General features: G+C 40.8%; 1 protein-coding gene across 2 annotated transcripts in view; it reads right to left on the bottom strand.

Moving 5' to 3' along the window:
* LOC137620803 (uncharacterized) overlaps positions 1–20,249 on the bottom strand; it is a 183,456-nt gene that overhangs the window by 51,575 nt on the left and 111,632 nt on the right. For both annotated transcript variants that reach the window (XM_068351250.1, XM_068351251.1), the window contains exons 14-15: positions 7,098–7,337; positions 6,087–6,251 (exon numbers count right to left, since the gene is read on the bottom strand). In XM_068351250.1, the coding sequence (XP_068207351.1) occupies positions 6,087–6,251; positions 7,098–7,337 (405 nt within the window). The remainder of the gene's footprint in view (positions 1–6,086; positions 6,252–7,097; positions 7,338–20,249) is intronic.

Here is a 20,249-nt window from a genome sequence, read left to right as displayed (position 1 = left end):
TGGCCCTTACTTCGTGAGCCCGTACTTTTAACAGGGCGAAGTTTTCTTCCTGACAAAAGAGGTGGGCTTCCCTAATAGTTTCCCTCAGGAAAAAGGACAAAGCGTTCTTTGACAGGGGTTTTTGAGGATCCTTCACTGAACACCATAAGGAGTTGGAAGCACCCCTCACGCTCTTAGTATGAGCCAAATACGCCTTGAGAGCCCTAACCGGGCAGAGGAGGCTTTCCTGTTCCTGACCTACTAGATCCGTGAGGTTAGGGACTTCAAAAGTCCTAGGCCAGGGTTTCGAAGGGTTCTCATTCTTGGCGAGAAAGTCGAACCTCAAGGAACAAACCGCTCCATTTAGGGTGAAGCCTACACGCTTCTCGATTGCCTGGACCTCGCTGATCCTCCTGGCAGTCACTAGAGACAAAAGGAAGTGGGTTTTCTTAGTCAGATCTCGCAGAGAAGCTTGCGAGATAGGCTCAAACTTCCTGGAGCACAAGAACTTAAGCACCACATCCAGGTTCCAAGAAGGGGGCCTTAAGTGCACCTGCTTCGTTGTCTCAAAAGACCTAATGAGGTCCTGCAAGTCCTATTCTGAGATAACTCTAAGCCTCTATGCCTAAAGATGGTTGAGAGCATGCTCCTATATCCTTTAATGGTAGATACAGCCAGCTTAGCATCCTGCCTGAGGTACAAAAGAAAGTCTGCAATCTGGCTCAGAGAGGTAGAGGACGAGGAAACCTTGCGCCTCCTGCACCAAACTCTAAAGGTCTCCCACTTTGACTGGTAGACTCTTTGTGAAGAGATCCTCCTTGCCCTGGCAATAGCTTTCGCCGCTTGTGCTGAAAAGCCTCGAGATCTAACGAGCTTCTCGACAGTCTGAAGGCAGTCAGATTGAGAGCGAGGGGGTTTTGGTGAAATCTCTCGAAGTGGGGTTGTCTGAAAAGATCTGGACTTGCCGGGAGTCTTCTTGGAAAGTCCATCAGTAACCCTACCACTTCGGTGAACCATTCCCTTGCAGGCCAGAATGGAGCCACTAGGGTCATTCGTCCCGAATCGAGGAGAGCGAACTTCCTGACAACCATATTGATGATCTTGAACGGGGGAAAGGCATACATGTCCAGCCCCGTCCAATCCATCAAGAAGGCGTCCACTGCAACAGCTTCCTCGTCCGGTACTAGGGAGCAGTAGTTCGGGATCCTCTTGTTTAGACCGGAGGCGAAAAGGTCTATTACTGGTCTGCCCCACAACTTCCAGAGGCTCCGACAGACATGCGGATTAAGAGTCCACTCCGTAGGAAGGACCTGTCCCCTCCTGCTGAGCATGTCTGCCCTGATGTTTCTCTGCCCTTGAACAAACCTTGTCAACAGCTGGGTCTCGTTCTCGCTCGCCCAGAGGAGAAGCTCTCTCGCAGTTGAGAACAGAGAGAGGGAGTGAGTTCCCCCTTGCTTCCTTATGTACGCGAGAGCTGTGGTGTTGTCGGAATTGATCTCCACAGTCTTTCCCGAGACCGAGGTCTTGAAGGCCTTGAGCCCTAACAAAATGGCCATCAACTCCTTCCTGTTGATATGCCAACTGACCTGACTCCCTTCCCAAATACCTGAGACCTCTTTGTTCCCTAGTGTTGCTCCCCAGCCTGACTCGGACGCGTCTGAGAATAACACTAGGTCGGGGTTCTTCTTGAGCAAGGAGATCCCTTTTCCCAACAGAGCTGGGTCCAGCCACCACATTAAAAGATCCTTGATCTCTGTCGGGATGGGAAAAGAAAAAGTGTCCTCCTGGATCTTTCTGTTCCAAACCTTTGCGAGGAAGTGTTGCAGAGGCCTTAGGTGCAGTCTCCCCAAAGGGACAAACTGCTCATCCACTCCTTCGCTGAGCATTCCTGCTTCCTCAAAAAGTCTTTGACTTTGTCCAGGCACCTGGTCTGCCTCTCCTGGGAGGGAGAAGCCTGAAAAAGAACTGAATTCAGAACTATTCCCAAATAGAGAATAGTCTGATTCGGCTCGGTCTGAGACTTCCCCCAGTTGACGATGAGTCCCAGGTCCTGAGTGATCGTATAAGTTTTCATTAGGTCCTCCAGCCATTTCTCTTTCGACTGTGACCGGATCAGCCAGTCGTCTAGATAGAAGGAGACCCTTATCCCCTCCTGGTGTAACCAGCCTGCCACATTCGCCATAAGTCTGGTGAAGACTTGGGGAGCTGTGCTGAGACCGAAGCAAAGTGCCCTGAACTGGAAGCACTTGCCCTGGAACACAAACCTCAGATATCTCCTCGAAGACGGATGAATGGGGACATGAAAATAAGCGTCCTGTAGGTCGAGAGAAACCATCCAGTCTCCTGGACGAACTGCAGCCAGCACTGACTGAGTCGTCTCCATGGAGAACTTTGTTTTCTCCACGAAGGCGTTCAGAGAGCTGACATCTAGGACTGGTCTCCATCCACCCGAGTTCTTGGGAACCAGAAACAGGCGATTGTAAAAGCCTGGTGAAGCGAGGTCTTGAACTGGCTCTATTGCTCCCTTGACCAACATCTGGTCGACTAGCTCCAGAAGAGCCTCTCGTTTCCCCACGTCGGTGTACTGAGCCACTAAGGCCAGGGGAGAGTTTGAGAGATGTGGTTTCTTTAAAAAGGGGATCTTGTAACCTTCCTTGACGACTGAGAGGGACCAGGTGTCCGCCCCTCTCCTTTCCCAAGACTGCCAAAAACGAGACAGTCTTGCCCCTACTGGAGTCTGGAGGACTTCCATCTCATTTTTTGGATCGAGGCCTAAACGCACCCCTGCTGGTCCTTGGCCCTGACTCTTTGTCTTCTCCCCCTAAAATCCGCTCTCGAGGAGATCCTTCCCCGAAAGGGCTGTTGAAACTTCTTCTCCTCCTTCTTCAGAGGAGCAAGAGCAACAGGTAAGGTCTTTCTAGCCGACCGAGACAAAAGGTCCTGAGTAGCCTTCTGAGCCAGAGAAAGGGAGATATCTCTGACCAGAGCTTCAGGAAAAAGATGACGAGAAAAAGGGGCGTAAAGCAGCTCCGACTTCTGGGCAACAGTCACAGATCTAGAGGTGAAGGAGCACAAAAGGGCCCTCTTCTTTAAGACCCCTGCTGAGAAAAGGGAAGCCAATTCATTAGCTCCATCCCTTAGAGCTTTGTCCATGCAGGACATGATACTCGTCAGGTCCTTCTTGTCCTCCAGGAGTTCAGACTTCCTGGCCAGAGTCCCGAGAGACCAGTCCAGGAAGCTGAAAACCTCAAAAACCCTGAAAATTCCCTTGACGAGGTGATCAAGCTCCGACATGGACCACATCACCTTGGCAGAGTTTAAAGCATGCCTTCTTGCCGAGTCCACAAGAGCAGAGAAGTCACCTTGGGAGGAGGAAGGCACTCCTAACCCCAAAGGTTCCCCTGTCTCATACCACATACCGGCCTTGGAAGCGAGCCGGGACGGTGGAAAAGAAAAGGTGGTCTTGACAGCTTGTCTCCGTTCCTCCATCCAATCAACCACTTTAGCGAGAGCTTTCCTGGCCGAAATTGAAAGTTTCATTTTGATGAACTTAGTAGCTTTCTTCCTGGTAAATTGAGACCGAGGAGAATGAGGGGCCGAAGGTTGAAATTCCTCCCCATAAAGTTCCAAAAGAGAGCGAGAAAGAACCTTGTAATCGCTAGAAGAGTCGGCAGGTTTTTCTTCCTCTTCCGAAATATCTTCGAGGTCCTGCTCAAGGATAACATCCCGAAGAGTTGGGCTGCCAGCAGTCTGACAGCGAGAGCTGTTTGAATCCTGGCGCCAAGCGCCGCTAACATCCAGTCGGCGAGAGGCGCTATCATCACGATGACGAGCAGCGGTATCGTCACAATGACGAGAGGCAGTATCGTCACGATGACGAGAAACGGAAGCGTCCTGAAGATGCAGGCTGCCGTCGCCTTGAAAATGCAGACTGCATTCATCCTGTTTCCTAAGAAACGAGGCAGTAACGTCCAGGTGTTTCGAAAGGGAAACGGAATCGTCACGGCGCCGAGAACGAGAGGCAGTATCGTCCTGGCGGCGGGAGGGGTGGGGAAGGAAATTCCTGGCAGCGTGCCGATGAAGAGGGTGCACGTTGTCGTACGGCCGACGAAGTGCGCAGAGGTTTCTTGGGAGAGATACTAAAATCTCTCTTAGAAGAAGATCTCTTAACAGGCAAAGAGACGTCCTTACGTCTGACGGACTGAGAAGGGTGGCTGAAAGCTTTAACTAACGATGAAAGTTGTTCCTGCATAACAACCATGAAAGCTTTAGCAACCTCCGCTGGCTCTCGCGGTGCCGAAGACGGCAGTTGTCGTACGGCTTGACTGGGAGCGCTGGCAGAAGAAGCAGGGAGTCTAGCAGGATTAACTGGGCTAAGGACTCTCTGTTTCGCCCTTTTAACAGGAACATCGAAATCGTCTTCCGAAGGATCAGGGTCTCTGCTACTCGAACCGGGAGAGGGAGAACGAGACTGCACGTCCCGGTTCCACCCTCTCTTCATTGGTCTTGATTCGTAACGCCAATTACGTCTGGGAGAACGATCAGGCGAAGACACAAACATATCCAACACGCCTTTCCTACGGCGGTCAAGAGCAGCCTGGGAGATCGCAACAGGACTGTCTGAGGCGACGACTGACCGAGGATAAGCACCTCTCACCCCCTTTCAGCTTTCGACGTACCTTCTCCCTTGGTCCTGGGTGCTTGATAGAGGTCTAGACCTAGGGGTATGACAGATTCGATCAGTCGCCACCTCCACTGCACTTTCACAAGCACTAATTTCACCAACACTCTTACCTTTAAAGGCCTCCAACTGTGCTTTAATGGCCTCCAATTCAGCAGCTAATTTAGCATACCCAGGGTCATCCGTAGGCACAGGTCCTGTAGAAGGGGCAGGAGTCACTACATTTGGGGAAGGAATACCTTCCAAAGGGGTTACAAGCAAAGGGTCAATAGATAAATCTAAGCTAGGCTCACTAGCAGACTTTGACTTTGATTTAGCTCTTCTAACTCTATCAATCTCGAGTTTGCGCACATAGCGCTGCATAGCTAACCAATCATTATCACTTAAAACCTCGCATTCCTTGCACTTATTATCTAAGGCACATTCAAACCCCCTGCAACCCATACAGATAGTGTGAGGGTCAACCGAAAGTTTCGGCAACCTCACCTTGCAAATATCATTCGCACAAACACGATAATGAATTTTCTCACTCATGATAATAAAGGAAAAAAGACAAAAAACAAAAACAACACGATTGCCAAATCCCAACACAGTGTACTTCACCAAAAACGAAGTCCAAACAGGCGATGAAGGGAAAGCGATCCGAAAAACTCTGAAAGGCGGACCAACGATGTTGTCGATCCGGCCGGCAGAGATAATCTGAGGAACAGAAAATGGGAATGATTCCAAGTACCTCCCTGTAAGGGTTGTTAACCATCTAACCACACAGCCACCACAAGGCGGTTGCCGCGATTTTCGATTAAATTCTGCCGCAGTCAGAGACTCAGCTATATATATATAACTGCCAGGTAAGTTCTATTCATAAAAAATGATATTTTGATTTGTTATCCTTCGCTCAGTCAAGGAAGACACTATTCAATCGATAAAGAGATATCAAATTTGAAATAAGCATTTCAGCAAATATAATTCTATCTCCAATCTCCATAATGTAAACAAATTTACCATTATAACATGGCTACACTTTTTATGATATGAACTACTTACCTTGCTGCAGAGTACTGCAAAAATTATTTTGAATTTTCAGCGAAGGACCAAGCTTCTTAACTATTATTATTATTACTAGCTAAGCTGCAACCCTAGTTGGAAAAGCAAGATGCTACTTTATAAGCCCAGGGTCTCCAACAGGGAAAAATAGCCCAGTGAAGAAAGGAAATAATGAAATAAATAAAAAATCTGAGAAATAATGAACAATCAAAATAAAATATTTTAAAAACAGAAACAAAATCAAAATAGATATACTGTAAGTTAAATTAGAATTACAGATTACTTCCCATGTTAAATAGCAATTACAAAAGTTACAAAACAACTTATACCAATTCAATCATATATTTGTTAATTTTAAAAAGTTTAAAACATTAAGACTCACCTGTTAGCTCACTTAAAGACTTTGCTGTATTTGATGCTTTGTATTCATCACTGATCGATTGTATTTCTGAATGGTCGAATAAGAAGTCTGCTAAATGATACACCTTCATGTCATTGTCTAGAGTATCCACTTTTTCAACCAAAACTCCATTGACATTCAAGTTCCCTGTAGAATATATACATGAATTAATTCTTAATTAGTAAACTACATGAAAAAATCTTTATTGCAAGCCTTAACTTCTACCAAAAGCACCTGTCATATTAAGAATACTACTACTGTTTGTTGTTGTTGTTATTGTTGTTAGCTAAGATACAACCCTAGTTGGAAAAGCAAGATGCTATAAGCCCAAGGGTTCCAATATGGAAAATAACCCAGCGAGGAAAGGTAACTAAGAAAAATTCAATATTTCAAGAATAGTAACATTAAAAGAAATAACTCTTATATATACTATAAAAACTTTAACAAAACAAGAAGAGAAATACTGTAAAATAGAATAGTGCCCCTGAGCGTACCCTTTTAAAAGTATTACCAATACTAAAAATTAGCATTATCATCATAAATCTAGTGAAATACTTCCTCTATATAAAATAAAGTACTCACAGGAATGAGTGCATCTTGAAATCAAAACCTATTGGATGAACTCAAAATCATTTTCAATTCTTTCTCAGGTTAAAATTTTGAAAATTAACACAAATATGTCCTGCACGTATTTTCTAATAAAATGTACGTGTTCATCATTTAAAAAATCATATACTTAATTGTTATTATTATAAAACATTTTACCAAAATCACGGTGTCACACTTCTAGACAAAAAAAAGGGGTCACCTAAAGCCTTTATTATGTGGATATGAAAGCAAACAAAAATAAAGAATCTGGGCGGCTAAGAAGGACGCAGCCAGAAGGAATGAATAATAACTTCAATGTAAAAAGCAATTCTATTGTTCCATCTATAATGTCATTAAAAGCACACTTCCAGCAGCAATGCCCTATGGGAGTCTTAACATGCTTACCTTGGTCATCTATCATGAAGGTGATATTCTTCCCCAGCAGATTTTCTACTGTGAATCCTTCTGGTTGGGTAATTCTTGGGCCCCTTTCATCTACACTCTCCAAAATGAGATAATTCAATAGGAATTCTGCTCGTAAGTCTACCGCACGCTGGTTGTTGTTCTCGTACAAGGGATGCCTGTCATCATTGGGTACCAAGTTTTCCATCTTCTTGTACTCAGGAGATAATATGGTTTTTGGGACTGCAATAGATAAGACAATAAAAATCATGAGACTTCTCATATCAATTATTAACAGAAAATTTCCTAATTCTAAGAAACGTATATTATCCTGGAACCAAATCAATTTGTTAATTCTTTACCTTTGTTACTGCTATTATCACTATTATTATTATCATTACTATCATTATTCATAATGTATATATTTCTAAGCCTGGAGTAACATACCCTGGTAAGATCATGCTACTGACAAGAAATTATTACAGAAATACAAAGCAAAATTTAAAGTTATCATGTTCAAGTTCAAATTTTATCTAGAGATGCTCGTCCGGGCACACTGTGAGCAGTAATCCTTGCCTGGCAGGATTCCAAAGAATAAATAAACATAAACAGAAAAATCTGTGAAAAGATAAATAAATAAAAGTTAGAAATCTTTCCAAAGATAACTAGAGAATCTTCCAGTCCGGGATGATTATATAATGTTTCCTTCCAGTAAGATTCCTATTCAGCTGCTATGTTTGACTATTTTGAGCTGCGAATGAAATGCGTTAATTCAACATCTTTTATATTTTCCAGTTAGAAATTTAGGATAAATATGTATAACACAATCAAATGGTTTAATAGAATTTTTAGGTCCTTCAACAATTTCTAGGTCTTTCAACAGAAAAATTCTTCAGGAAAGATGTAAAATAAACATTCATAGGACAACTTTCATGCTATTAATACGGAGGTAAATATTTCTATAAAGTATAGTACTGTATTGTTGTATTTAAATTACATTTAAAAACAATAAGTCCTGAAATTGACTATCAAAGGATCTTTAATGCTACCGTACTTTTGGGAGAATAACAATGTAATAAGGCAATGGTTTTCAAATGTATGAATCAGATTGTTTTAATAATACCTTATATATCTATATAAAAGCTCTAGCAGTGATTATTGGAGTCCTATAAGATCAATTGACTGAGTTTTTCAGCAAGTGACCCTTTCTTGAATGGACTGCCGTTGGTGTATTCATGAAATGAAAGCAATGGGTTTCAGCCCTCCAAGTCTTTGAAAGAAAATTTCCAATCACAGATGAAAAAGCCTTGACAGGCTGTTTAAGGACTTAAAGGTTGCTCATGAATGGCAGGGCAAGGGACAGTGGCATTGCCCTATCGAGTGGGACAATGCCTTAGAGACTGACCATATACACATATGATCAGTGCCCAAGCCCCCTCTCCCTCTCCACCCAAGCTAGGACCAAGGAGGGACAGGCAATGGCTGCTGATAACTCAGCAGATAGACCTCTAGGCCCCCTCAAACCCCCCATCCTTAGCTCACAAAGATGGTGAGGTTACAGCGACCAAAGAAACTAACGAATCTGAGCGGAACTCGAACCCCAGTCTGGCGTTAACCCGTCAGGGACATTACCGCATCGACCACCACAAAAGATCATTAAAAAAAGAACAGCACAATGGATAAGATCAATTAGTATATCCAGGCTATGAAAGAATGACGACCATTGAGGATCCTTATGAAATAAAGTTTCCAGATCTGAAGTTCCAATTGTCATTTTCTGCATGACGAGAGCATGAACTACTCCAAAATCAAACCATTGTTCTCTAGTCTTGGGTAGTGCCAAAGCCTCTCTACCATGGTCTTCCACTGTCTTGGGTTAGAGTTCTCTTGCTTGAGGGTACACTTGGGCACACTATTCAATCTTGTTTCTCTTCCTCTTGTTATTTTCATTTTTTTAATGTTGTTTTCAATCTCAAACTTCTCTTGTAGTTTTTCCTTATGTCCTTTCCTCACCGGGTCATTTTCCCTGTTAGAGGCCTTGGACTTCTGGCGTCCTGATTTTCCAACTATGGTTGTAGCTTAGCAAGTAATAATAATAATAATAATAATAATAATAATAATAATAATAATAATAATAATAATAATAATACTGTATTCATGTTTCAGGCTCATGGACTAACTACATCTTAATGGTTATTGGAAGAAAGAACCTATTAAAGAGGCTCAGGTTAATGAATACTTGTTATCCTCCTATTGACTTTAGAACTACAAAGGCAAATCTAACAATTCAGAGATTTTTCCAGATCAACTTCTCATCAATCACAGATTCTCTGATTCTGGTTGGGATAAGTAGAAAAGTAGAAGCTTTGATTTTTGTGGTGAAAATTAAAACACCTGCAAAGCCTTAACTGGATTATCATAAATAAAAATTTTCATGGTTTTGTCTATATTACCTAGATAATACCCTAAAATGATATTTTCATAATAAAATAATTTTTTTAATATACTTACCCGCTGGTTATCTAAGAATGGCTAAAGTCCCTAGAGGCCCTGCAAAAAATTCAAAATCTTGCGGCTATCGCAGATATGCCAGGTGTACACTAGCGCCCTCGCGGTAGTCAGGTAGAACTATACCAAACCCTTCAGATCTTCCATGCCCCATGGTCTCTAGAGGGGAGGAGGGTGGGTTTTTAACTTATATAACCAGTGGGTAAGTATATTAAAAAATTTATTTTATTAAGAAAATATCATTTTTAAATATAAAACATACCCGCTGGTTATATAAGAATGGCTGATTGACACCCTTGGTGGTGGGTCAGAGACAGCAACATAATTGGAAATTCACTTAAGAGTTACATAAACAACTTCAGATGTTCTCACCTGATAAGGAAGCTGACTGCAATGATTCTCTGTCTCATTATGTCTGCTATCCTCAGGAGATCCAGCGGTCCACCCAGGGGGCTGATGATCTCTAGGAACTGTCAAACGGTGCTATAACCTATAACATGACAGGACCTCAACTAATACCCTTGTTCCGAGCACACTCTAGTAACAAATTGACCACCTGACAAAACAATATATTGCGGAAGACTGACGGCCAATCTCCACATACAACCATAACTTTACAAGTTCCAAGAGATAGAAAAGGGTATTCGGAAAAAGGGAATGTAGTGGTAGATTATTCACCTACTATCGCATTCACCGCCACGAATGGACCAAATTTATAATAGTCCTCATAGAGAGTCTGAACATGTTTTAAATAATGGGATGTGAATACAGACTTACTTCTCCAGAAAGTTGTATCCATCAAACTTTGCAGAGAACGGTTCTGTTTAAAAGCCACTGAAATCGCTACCGCTCTGACTTTATGCGTCTTCACCTTGAGAAGCCTCTGGTTTGCCTCATCACACTGGGCGTGAGCCTCTCTAATCAAGAGCCTTATGAAAAAGGATGAGGCGTTCTTTGACATGGGCAGTGAAGGTTTTCTAACTGCACACCACGGAGTGTCTGAGTCGCCTCTCAAACTCTTAGTTCTGTCCAAATAGAACCTTAATGCTCTTACAGGGCAGAGCACTTTCTCCAACTCTTCTCCCACCACATCTTAGAGGCTAGGGATCACAAAAGACTTCGACCATGGACAGGAAGGCTTTTCATTCTTGGCCAAAAACCCCAAGTGTAAGGAGCATATGGCTTTCCCAACTCGAAAACCAATGTTCCTGCTTAAGGCGTGAACTTTACTAACTCTTTTAGCAGTGGCTAAACTAACCAGAAAAAGAGTTTTCAAGGTTAGATCCTTAAAAGAGGCCGAGTGTAAAGGTTCAAATCTGTCACTCATGAGATATCTAAGAATCACGTCCAGGTTCCAGGCAAGCGATTCTGGTTGTCTTTTCTTTGAGGTATCAAAAGACTTAACCCTGGATAGGTACGCTCCTCGGACACCCCTTTAAGGGTATACTCGGACGCGAACGACCCCGACGCCAAAAAAAATTCTTGAAAAATCAGTTTTTGCAGTAACCTCCTTTTTTCTTTTGCCAAAAAAAACTTCAATGAATGCTTAAAACAACTGTAAAAATAAATACTACTCATCTGCAGAAAAACTATTTATTATAAATATTTTAAAAAATTAAGTAGAAAAAAAAAGACCTGACATAAAAATTCATAAAAAAAAGTTTATACATATATACACAAATCCTTTTAGGAATTGATTCTTGAATGTTTAGGACACATCTTGATGTATTTTGGATGAAGTCAGACCCATGGAGGTGAAGATCTGAAATGAGAAAAAAAGGGTAACTTTTTTTGGCCAAAAAAATTTGTCCAAATTTCATGAATTTTTTTGGGTACCCAAATGAAATAGGAAGTGGCTAATTTTTTTAGGGAATAAACATATGTTATCCTAAAATAGAAATATGTAAAAAATCTTTATTATTTTGTAAATTACATTTATACCAGGGGCCATATCTAAAGGTAATTTTTTGAGTACTTAGAAATTTCGTAAAAAAATACATATATTTAATATATAATATGATATTTATGCAGGTAAAAATATACCAAAATATCACAAATTCTATAGGGAACAAGAATATATATAGATAGGGCAGCTTACGCTTCGGATATGTCCACAAAATGGCCGCCAACCACACTGACTCAGACTCCCTAATCTGCCACTTGAAATGTAGGAAGGGTATGTCAATTTCAAGGTGTTATTTACTAATCTAATTATTATTGGATATGCATAAAAATTGTATGGTGGGTTGCTGGATAATTGTCGATTATTTTACAACAATAAAATTAAAATTCTGACCCAAAAAAATTTGTTGAAGGGAAATAAAATCGAAGAAAAAAAAATGTAAAACAATATAATATTTTAGCTAAAAAAATTTGATGATATTCAATCAAAAAAAAGTAAACAAAATTTTCCGACAAATAAACATCTAGAGGAATCATTACTCTGTGATAGTTCCTTAGTACGTAGTAATTTTGAAAGAATTGGAAAAAACGAAAAAATGGCAATCACCGGAAAATCGAACACATACCTATATATACGCCATTGTGGAGAATTTTTTGATGGTTATGTTCTGAGTGGGAACTTAGTCCGGGAAAGTCTCCTTATAACAGTTACATAAAGTTCAACAGGGGAGGATATGAGCACTTACTCTCGGGGCACAAACACCCTGCTAATACTTTACTGTCACAATTCACTAACCATCACTCTAAATACAAAAGGGGGAAATTTTACTGTCCAGAGGCCGAAGCACTCCACACGTAGGATTAATAATTTATGGCCTACTCTAGCTTTGTCAGGTCTATAGTCATCTCATTCTCAGGCTCTGTTCCGGCTCCGTCCCAGCTACCCCAATGAAATGCTGGACAGTTATTTTACGTTAATGTAAGGTAGACAAAATCCAAAATGGGAGCAGTGATGTAAAGTAGTTTAAAAGTTTAAAGATAAGGATCTTTACCTTCGAAGCAAATATATTAATGCAAAGTACCTCGCTGTTACCACCTATAGACTTACTCTTTAAATATTGGGTATTTTGTCCCGTAATCAACTATTCATTTCACACATTAAAATAAATGAGGGAGCAAAAATACTAAGGAGGTTTGATTAACCTAATATTGATTTATTCACAAATTTACATTGAAACAAACGGACATCTTAACAACACAAAAAATGGTATCAAAAGAAATGCAAATTGAAAGCAATTCAAAATAATAAAAAATGATGGGTTAGACACGTGGTCTGCAACAATCAAAAATCAAATGGGGTCTGGCACGTGGCCCACGTGACCCAGAGACTATGCTAGTCTCAAACAAGAAATAATAATGGAAAGATATTTACACACAATCCCACCGCACACAGTCCGAATATTGTAATTAGCCAGGTTCCCTATAAAGTTAAAATTAGTCTAAGCTAAAACAAAAATGGGGGAAAACTAAATGGCCATTGATGTAGTACCTGCACTCCTTTAAAGATAGTCCTATGCCCGTGGTGGCTGTTGACCTGGTTGTCGCACTAATTTCTTGCCTGGCTCACCCCAAGAATTCTCACTGTAGCTGTAACTAGGTACATCAGGGTCCTCTTCTTCTCAATCTCTCCGACCGGCAGCAACCCTTTGTGAGTCGCGTTTGGGCGAGTGGGATGGGATGGGGGTGAGCCAGAAGTACATGGGTTCAATGACCAGGCAGGTCAGCAAGCCAGGGCAGCTTGTAGTAGAATGGGGTCGACACTACGGTCGAAGAGATCACCTGGCTTCACCTTGCCAAACAAGTGACGGTCATGATGCGCGCGGTAATCCATTGAGGGTGCCATATCGGGACTTCAGGACAGGGCAATATTTTGTTGCAAGGAGTGCAGAGGAGGCAGGATTTTGTACTAAATACTTTAGAGAAATCTTGCTGCTCTAAGGGAGTTTATATACACAACAATCCTACCTATTCTGGCTTACTAAAAATAATATTTTAAATGATTAATTAGCAATGGACTGGTACGATGGGCATACATCTTAAAATTAACAAACCTTAATTGGTATTGAGAAATATAAGATGCATTAATTCAGCAGTATTGGAATTTATATAAAATGTGCAGTTTAGGAATTTAATCTCGACCCATGTAGTTTTAGGAAAGAACCAACATACGCCGGGGTTACAACTAAGGCCATCTGTTGTGCGTATCTACGCTGTGACGTCACGAGCATGGCGTGCGCCACTGTCAACAAGTTTAGATTAGTCCTCCCTATGTTTCGTTAAAGAAAACTAGATTTAGGAGAGAATGTTTAAGGGGTAGCTATAGTATTAGTAGAAGAGAGCTAAAAATACGATTAAAAGAAGAAGAGTGAAGAAAATTCTTCACACCCTGGGGATAAAGGGGAGAAAAAAGGGAGAGGGGTTAGTTCCGGCAAATGTGATTCAACTACTTGTTAGTATGAGCGAGATAAGGTTACTGGCTGAATGATGAGTGAAGTTGTTCTTCAAATCAACGTCCGTTTAAAGTTAACAAAACGCCTTTAACGTTAATTGAAATCAATTGAATCAAAAGTTATGCTTTCACGTGAATTTGGGGAAAATTGAACCACGCAGGCAATGTTTCACGGAAGCGTTAATATAAGTAAATGATCAGTGTTAACTTGAAACGTACGATGCAATAGTAATTAAAGGATTAAAAACACTCAATTCTTCCCACCCTAGGGGTACGGATAGAGCAAACAAAACGAAAGCCAATAACGGTCGAGTTCAGCAACAAGTCAGGCCAAATGACAAATTAAAAATTATGGGGGTGAATCCCAATCCCGGTCTGACACCCAACGTTTTACATGAAATGTCTTTACATATAAAATTACTGGCGTAATGAAAGCTTTGAATTCGTCGCCTGACAAAAGGAGAAAAGTTACCTCATTCTCAGCGTTAAAATTTGAAAAATCATCTGACTCTAGTTTGAATGACAAAGTGAGACGAACTAGGTCCATGGGGACATCGTGTTTCTGACAGCTAAGGTCTTGGATGTCGTCTTTAACAGAAACGTTTAAGATGGGAATATTAAAAACAAAACTTATATTCAGCACGAGCTGAAGGATGTCAGGGGGATTATAGCAACATGACAAGTTGTCAAGGCAAAAATTAAATTTACGCTTTGAGGTTAAAGCAAGTGATTGACCTGGAAAATGCTGCTGTACGACTTGGCAATAATAATAAATGCTTACAGTTACGCCATATAAAAGTGAATGAAAATAATGAATGGCGTTCAATGTACCGTTATCCTTAAGCAAGGTGAATCGTAGACAGGCTCTAAGCTCCGGTGCTAGGTCTACATGTGTGACCTTCGCTAAATCCGCCGTCAGCGCAAAAGGCTCCTTTCTGACAACTAAAGTCCCAACCTTGCGATCACGCGGCTCTTTCTGAGGGCGGGTTTCAAATTTTGACGGGGATGTTTTAGCGTCAACACGTGTTGGAGCGGATGTCACGGGCTTAAGAATAGGACAGTCAGGCAAAGCGAGCACTGGTCCATGGGATGGTACGGTTTTAGTTATTGAATTTACCGGTACAGGCCTCTGCTGGCCATCACGCACACGGTTGAGTTGTGTGGTATCTGCGCTACCACTTGGGGGGTCCATGTTAAGACGATGAATGGTATTTCCTCCGGGACGGACTGTCACCGGCGGCAAAGACAAAGGGGGTTGAGGGTGATCAAACGCGGGTGGCTTAAGGTTCGGAGATGAGGACGGAGCACGTGGGACTGACACAAACTCACTAATCGTATGCCGTGTTGGCAACATAGTACTGGAATGTGACGATTGAACAGGTTGAGGAATTGAGACAAAATTATGAGCATTGTGCTTGACTGCTGATATATTAGAAATAACAATTAGGGGACTACTAATAGCGTTTACAACAGGACGTGTCACTGAAGGTTTTACCCTTGAAGAGGAACACGATTGATTATCTTTAATTATTAAATTGGGATGAGCCATGAGGCTATTAAAAGCAATCTCAATTTTACTTGAACAGGCAGCAAGCACGGGATAATTTAATTTGACAATGGGATGGTCATAATGACGTCTCCAAAAATTCTTGTAATTAAAAAGTTCATCTCTTACTTTACCAATAAGGTTTTTAAAATGATTTACGGCTTCTGAACCCATGCTGGGAAAATCTACAGAAGCAAGAGCATGAAGTGCTAGGTCTGCGTCCTCACACACAAAGGTGAATGTTAATTCCTGTTCCTCAAGCCTAGCGTTAATCTCCTCGGGGCTAAGCGTTTCCGCCTTAGGCGGTGAAGGGTTGTTTACGTTAAACATGATGTCCGCCATCTTGGAATGACCACGTTTTGATGAACGGATTCGTAAAAGCAAACAAAGGGTAACTGAATTTTCAAAAGAAATGTAAAAATGAAACTTTACACATTTACTAGCGTGGCAATTGAATATTTAAATTTACTCATGATGAGAAAAAATGGTTAAATGGACAAAAAACATATAAATCATGAAATTACTTTAAAATTCAAAGTGACCGGGTCCAACAAAGCAGACGATGCCCAGGTCACGTGACGTTAAACACTTTACTAAAATGAATTATATACGCACGTGGCGATACTGACTAATTAATTTACTTTAAAGTAGAACATATTAGAAAGCACATGGCTTATGAATGCAAAGATTGAAGTTAAAAGTTAAAATAACAGGTCGAGGCTGACACTGTTGTGACGATTTCACAATTACGGGCGCACTAAGGCGACCATTGAACTACTCAAAATGTAGATTGGCGCACAAGGCAGCGACTTTAAAGAGCACTCTCGTGGAGGCTAAACAAATATAAAATTTCCCTCACGCGGAGGTAAAACAAAAATATCGTCGATAAAGGACACAAATAATCTCCTCGCTAAAGGAAATTAAATTAACTACACGCAGTAATTTACTTACGGTAGCAAACAATTACGCACCCTTAGTTTGGGCTGTAAACAAGATCCGCCATCTCGGAACAAACACGTGGAATGAAACGGACTTGGTGTTAAGTTTCTACGTTGCTCGTAAGAACACTTAAAATTATGTTACGCCAATTCGCTCTTTAGGACAAGGACACGTGCTAGGTATACGGTGATGTTAGTTAAAAAGGTTAAGGTTGGTTAGGGAAGGTAAACGACACAAAGGAAGGTAGACCAAGGTACAAAATGTTACAAATTAGATGCTTAGCTAGCAAAATTAGTTGACAGGACGAGTACACCGGTGCTCTAGCTGAGCAGTAAACACGGGCGTCTGAACAACAAAAAACCTTAGTTCAAGTAGCTTAGAACTTTCTGGCATAAGTGGATTCCGCCACACGTGGGTGAACGGATCCGAGATAAAGTGAAGTTCCTACGACAAATTCTAGTCTTTCTGTAGAGAACATTCAAGCAACAAATTAACCTGGTTACGTAGTTCTTTCCTTAAACACGTGGTCGATACAAAAACATCATAATGATTACAAATTTCTCTTCCCAATTAAAGTCTGGGCATTACACATTCGACAAACTGGCTGTGTGCGTGTGGGTAAGTGATATAGCGAGTTACTATATGCTTAATCAAGCTGATTAAATACGTTAATGCTTCACAAGTCAAAGGTAAAAGATCCGGTTCGAAGGACCACTCGTGTGGAGAATTTTTTGATGGTTATGTTCTGAGTGGGAACTTAGTCCGGGAAAGTCTCCTTATAACAGTTACATAAAGTTCAACAGGGGAGGATATGAGCACTTACTCTCGGGGCACAAACACCCTGCTAATACTTTACTGTCACAATTCACTAACCATCACTCTAAATACAAAAGGGGGAAATTTTACTGTCCAGAGGCCGAAGCACTCCACACGTAGGATTAATAATTTATGGCCTACTCTAGCTTTGTCAGGTCTATAGTCATCTCATTCTCAGGCTCTGTTCCGGCTCCGTCCCAGCTACCCCAATGAAATGCTGGACAGTTATTTTACGTTAATGTAAGGTAGACAAAATCCAAAATGGGAGCAGTGATGTAAAGTAGTTTAAAAGTTTAAAGATAAGGATCTTTACCTTCGAAGCAAATATATTAATGCAAAGTACCTCGCTGTTACCACCTATAGACTTACTCTTTAAATATTGGGTATTTTGTCCCGTAATCAACTATTCATTTCACACATTAAAATAAATGAGGGAGCAAAAATACTAAGGAGGTTTGATTAACCTAATATTGATTTATTCACAAATTTACATTGAAACAAACGGACATCTTAACAACACAAAAAATGGTATCAAAAGAAATGCAAATTGAAAGCAATTCAAAATAATAAAAAATGATGGGTTAGACACGTGGTCTGCAACAATCAAAAATCAAATGGGGTCTGGCACGTGGCCCACGTGACCCAGAGACTATGCTAGTCTCAAACAAGAAATAATAATGGAAAGATATTTACACACAATCCCACCGCACACAGTCCGAATATTGTAATTAGCCAGGTTCCCTATAAAGTTAAAATTAGTCTAAGCTAAAACAAAAATGGGGGAAAACTAAATGGCCATTGATGTAGTACCTGCACTCCTTTAAAGATAGTCCTATGCCCGTGGTGGCTGTTGACCTGGTTGTCGCACTAATTTCTTGCCTGGCTCACCCCAAGAATTCTCACTGTAGCTGTAACTAGGTACATCAGGGTCCTCTTCTTCTCAATCTCTCCGACCGGCAGCAACCCTTTGTGAGTCGCGTTTGGGCGAGTGGGATGGGATGGGGGTGAGCCAGAAGTACATGGGTTCAATGACCAGGCAGGTCAGCAAGCCAGGGCAGCTTGTAGTAGAATGGGGTCGACACTACGGTCGAAGAGATCACCTGGCTTCACCTTGCCAAACAAGTGACGGTCATGATGCGCGCGGTAATCCATTGAGGGTGCCATATCGGGACTTCAGGACAGGGCAATATTTTGTTGCAAGGAGTGCAGAGGAGGCAGGATTTTGTACTAAATACTTTAGAGAAATCTTGCTGCTCTAAGGGAGTTTATATACACAACAATCCTACCTATTCTGGCTTACTAAAAATAATATTTTAAATGATTAATTAGCAATGGACTGGTACGATGGGCATACATCTTAAAATTAACAAACCTTAATTGGTATTGATAAATATAAGATGCATTACTTCAGCAGTATTGGAATTTATATAAAATGTGCAGTTTAGGAATTTAATCTCGACCCATGTAGTTTTAGGAAAGAACCAACATACGCCGGGGTTACAACTAAGGCCATCTGTTGTGCGTATCTACGCTGTGACGTCACGAGCATGGCGTGCGCCACTGTCAACAAGTTTAGATTAGTCCTCCCTATGTTTCGTTAAAGAAAACTAGATTTAGGAGAGAATGTTTAAGGGGTAGCTATAGTATTAGTAGAAGAGAGCTAAAAATACGATTAAAAGAAGAAGAGTGAAGAAAATTCTTCACAGCCATATCTGGCTAAAAAAAAGATAGGCATGGGTAGCCAGATCATCTAGAAACACTTTCCAACACTATAAAAGTATAAGTTTTGCGACACTACTTGCCAATTCCTTACGGTAACATGACTAAGCAAAAAAATGCAAAACAAATAAAAAGGGGCACTCGCGGAAAAATGGCTAACATTCTAATATACGGCATTTCAGAAAAAAAAATTCAGCCACGTGCTAGGCAAACCATCAAGGCACATTTTCCGACAAATAAACATCCAAATGAATAATTACTCTGTGATAGTTCCTTAGTACGTAGTAATTTTGAAAGAAATGGGAAAAAACGAAAAAATGGCAATCACAGGAAAATCGAACACATACCTATATATACGCCATATCTGGCTAAAAAAAGAAGATAGGCATGGGTAGCCAGATCATCTAGAAACACTTTCCAACACTATAAAATTATAAGTTTTGCGACACTACTTGCCAATTCCTTACGGTAACATGACTAAGCAAAAAAATGCAAAACAAATAAAAAGGGGCAATCGTGGAAAAATGGCCATTCTAATATACGGCATTTCAGAAAAAAAAAATTTCAGCCACGTGCTAGGCAAACCATCAAAGCACATTTTCCGACAAATAAACATATAAATGAAATATTACTCTGTGATAGTTCCTTAGTACGTAGTAATTTTGAAAGAAATGGGAAAAAACGAAAAAATGGCAATCACAGGAAAATCGAACACATACTTATATATACGCCATATCTGGCTAAAAAAAAAATAGGCATGGGTAGCCAGATCATCTAGAAACACTTTTCAACACTATAAAAATATAAGTTTTGCGACACTACTTGCCAATTCCTTACGGTAACATGACTAAGCAAAAAAATGCAAAACAAATAAAAATGGGCACTCGCGGAAAAATGCCCAACATTCTAATATATGGCATCTCAGGTAAAAAAAAAAGACATGCACGTGTTAGCCCAACCATCAAGGCACACTTTCTAACACTAACATGAAAAAAAAATCAATAATATACGGCAATTCCTTACTACGTAGTAAATTTTTACAAATATTGAAAAAAAAACAGAAATTGGCAACCGCAGTTAAATACCCAATATACCAATAACTACGTCGTATCTGACAAAAACAAAATCACGCATGGGTAGCCAGATCATCTAGACACACTTTCCAACACTAAAAAAGCAAAATTTTACGATACTATTTCGCAATATCTTACGGAAA

The sequence above is a fragment of the Palaemon carinicauda genome, chromosome 27, assembly GCF_036898095.1.
Source record: "Palaemon carinicauda isolate YSFRI2023 chromosome 27, ASM3689809v2, whole genome shotgun sequence".
Taxonomy (NCBI): Eukaryota; Metazoa; Arthropoda; class Malacostraca; order Decapoda; family Palaemonidae; genus Palaemon; species Palaemon carinicauda.
This window is presented reverse-complemented; position numbering and strand designations above follow the sequence as displayed.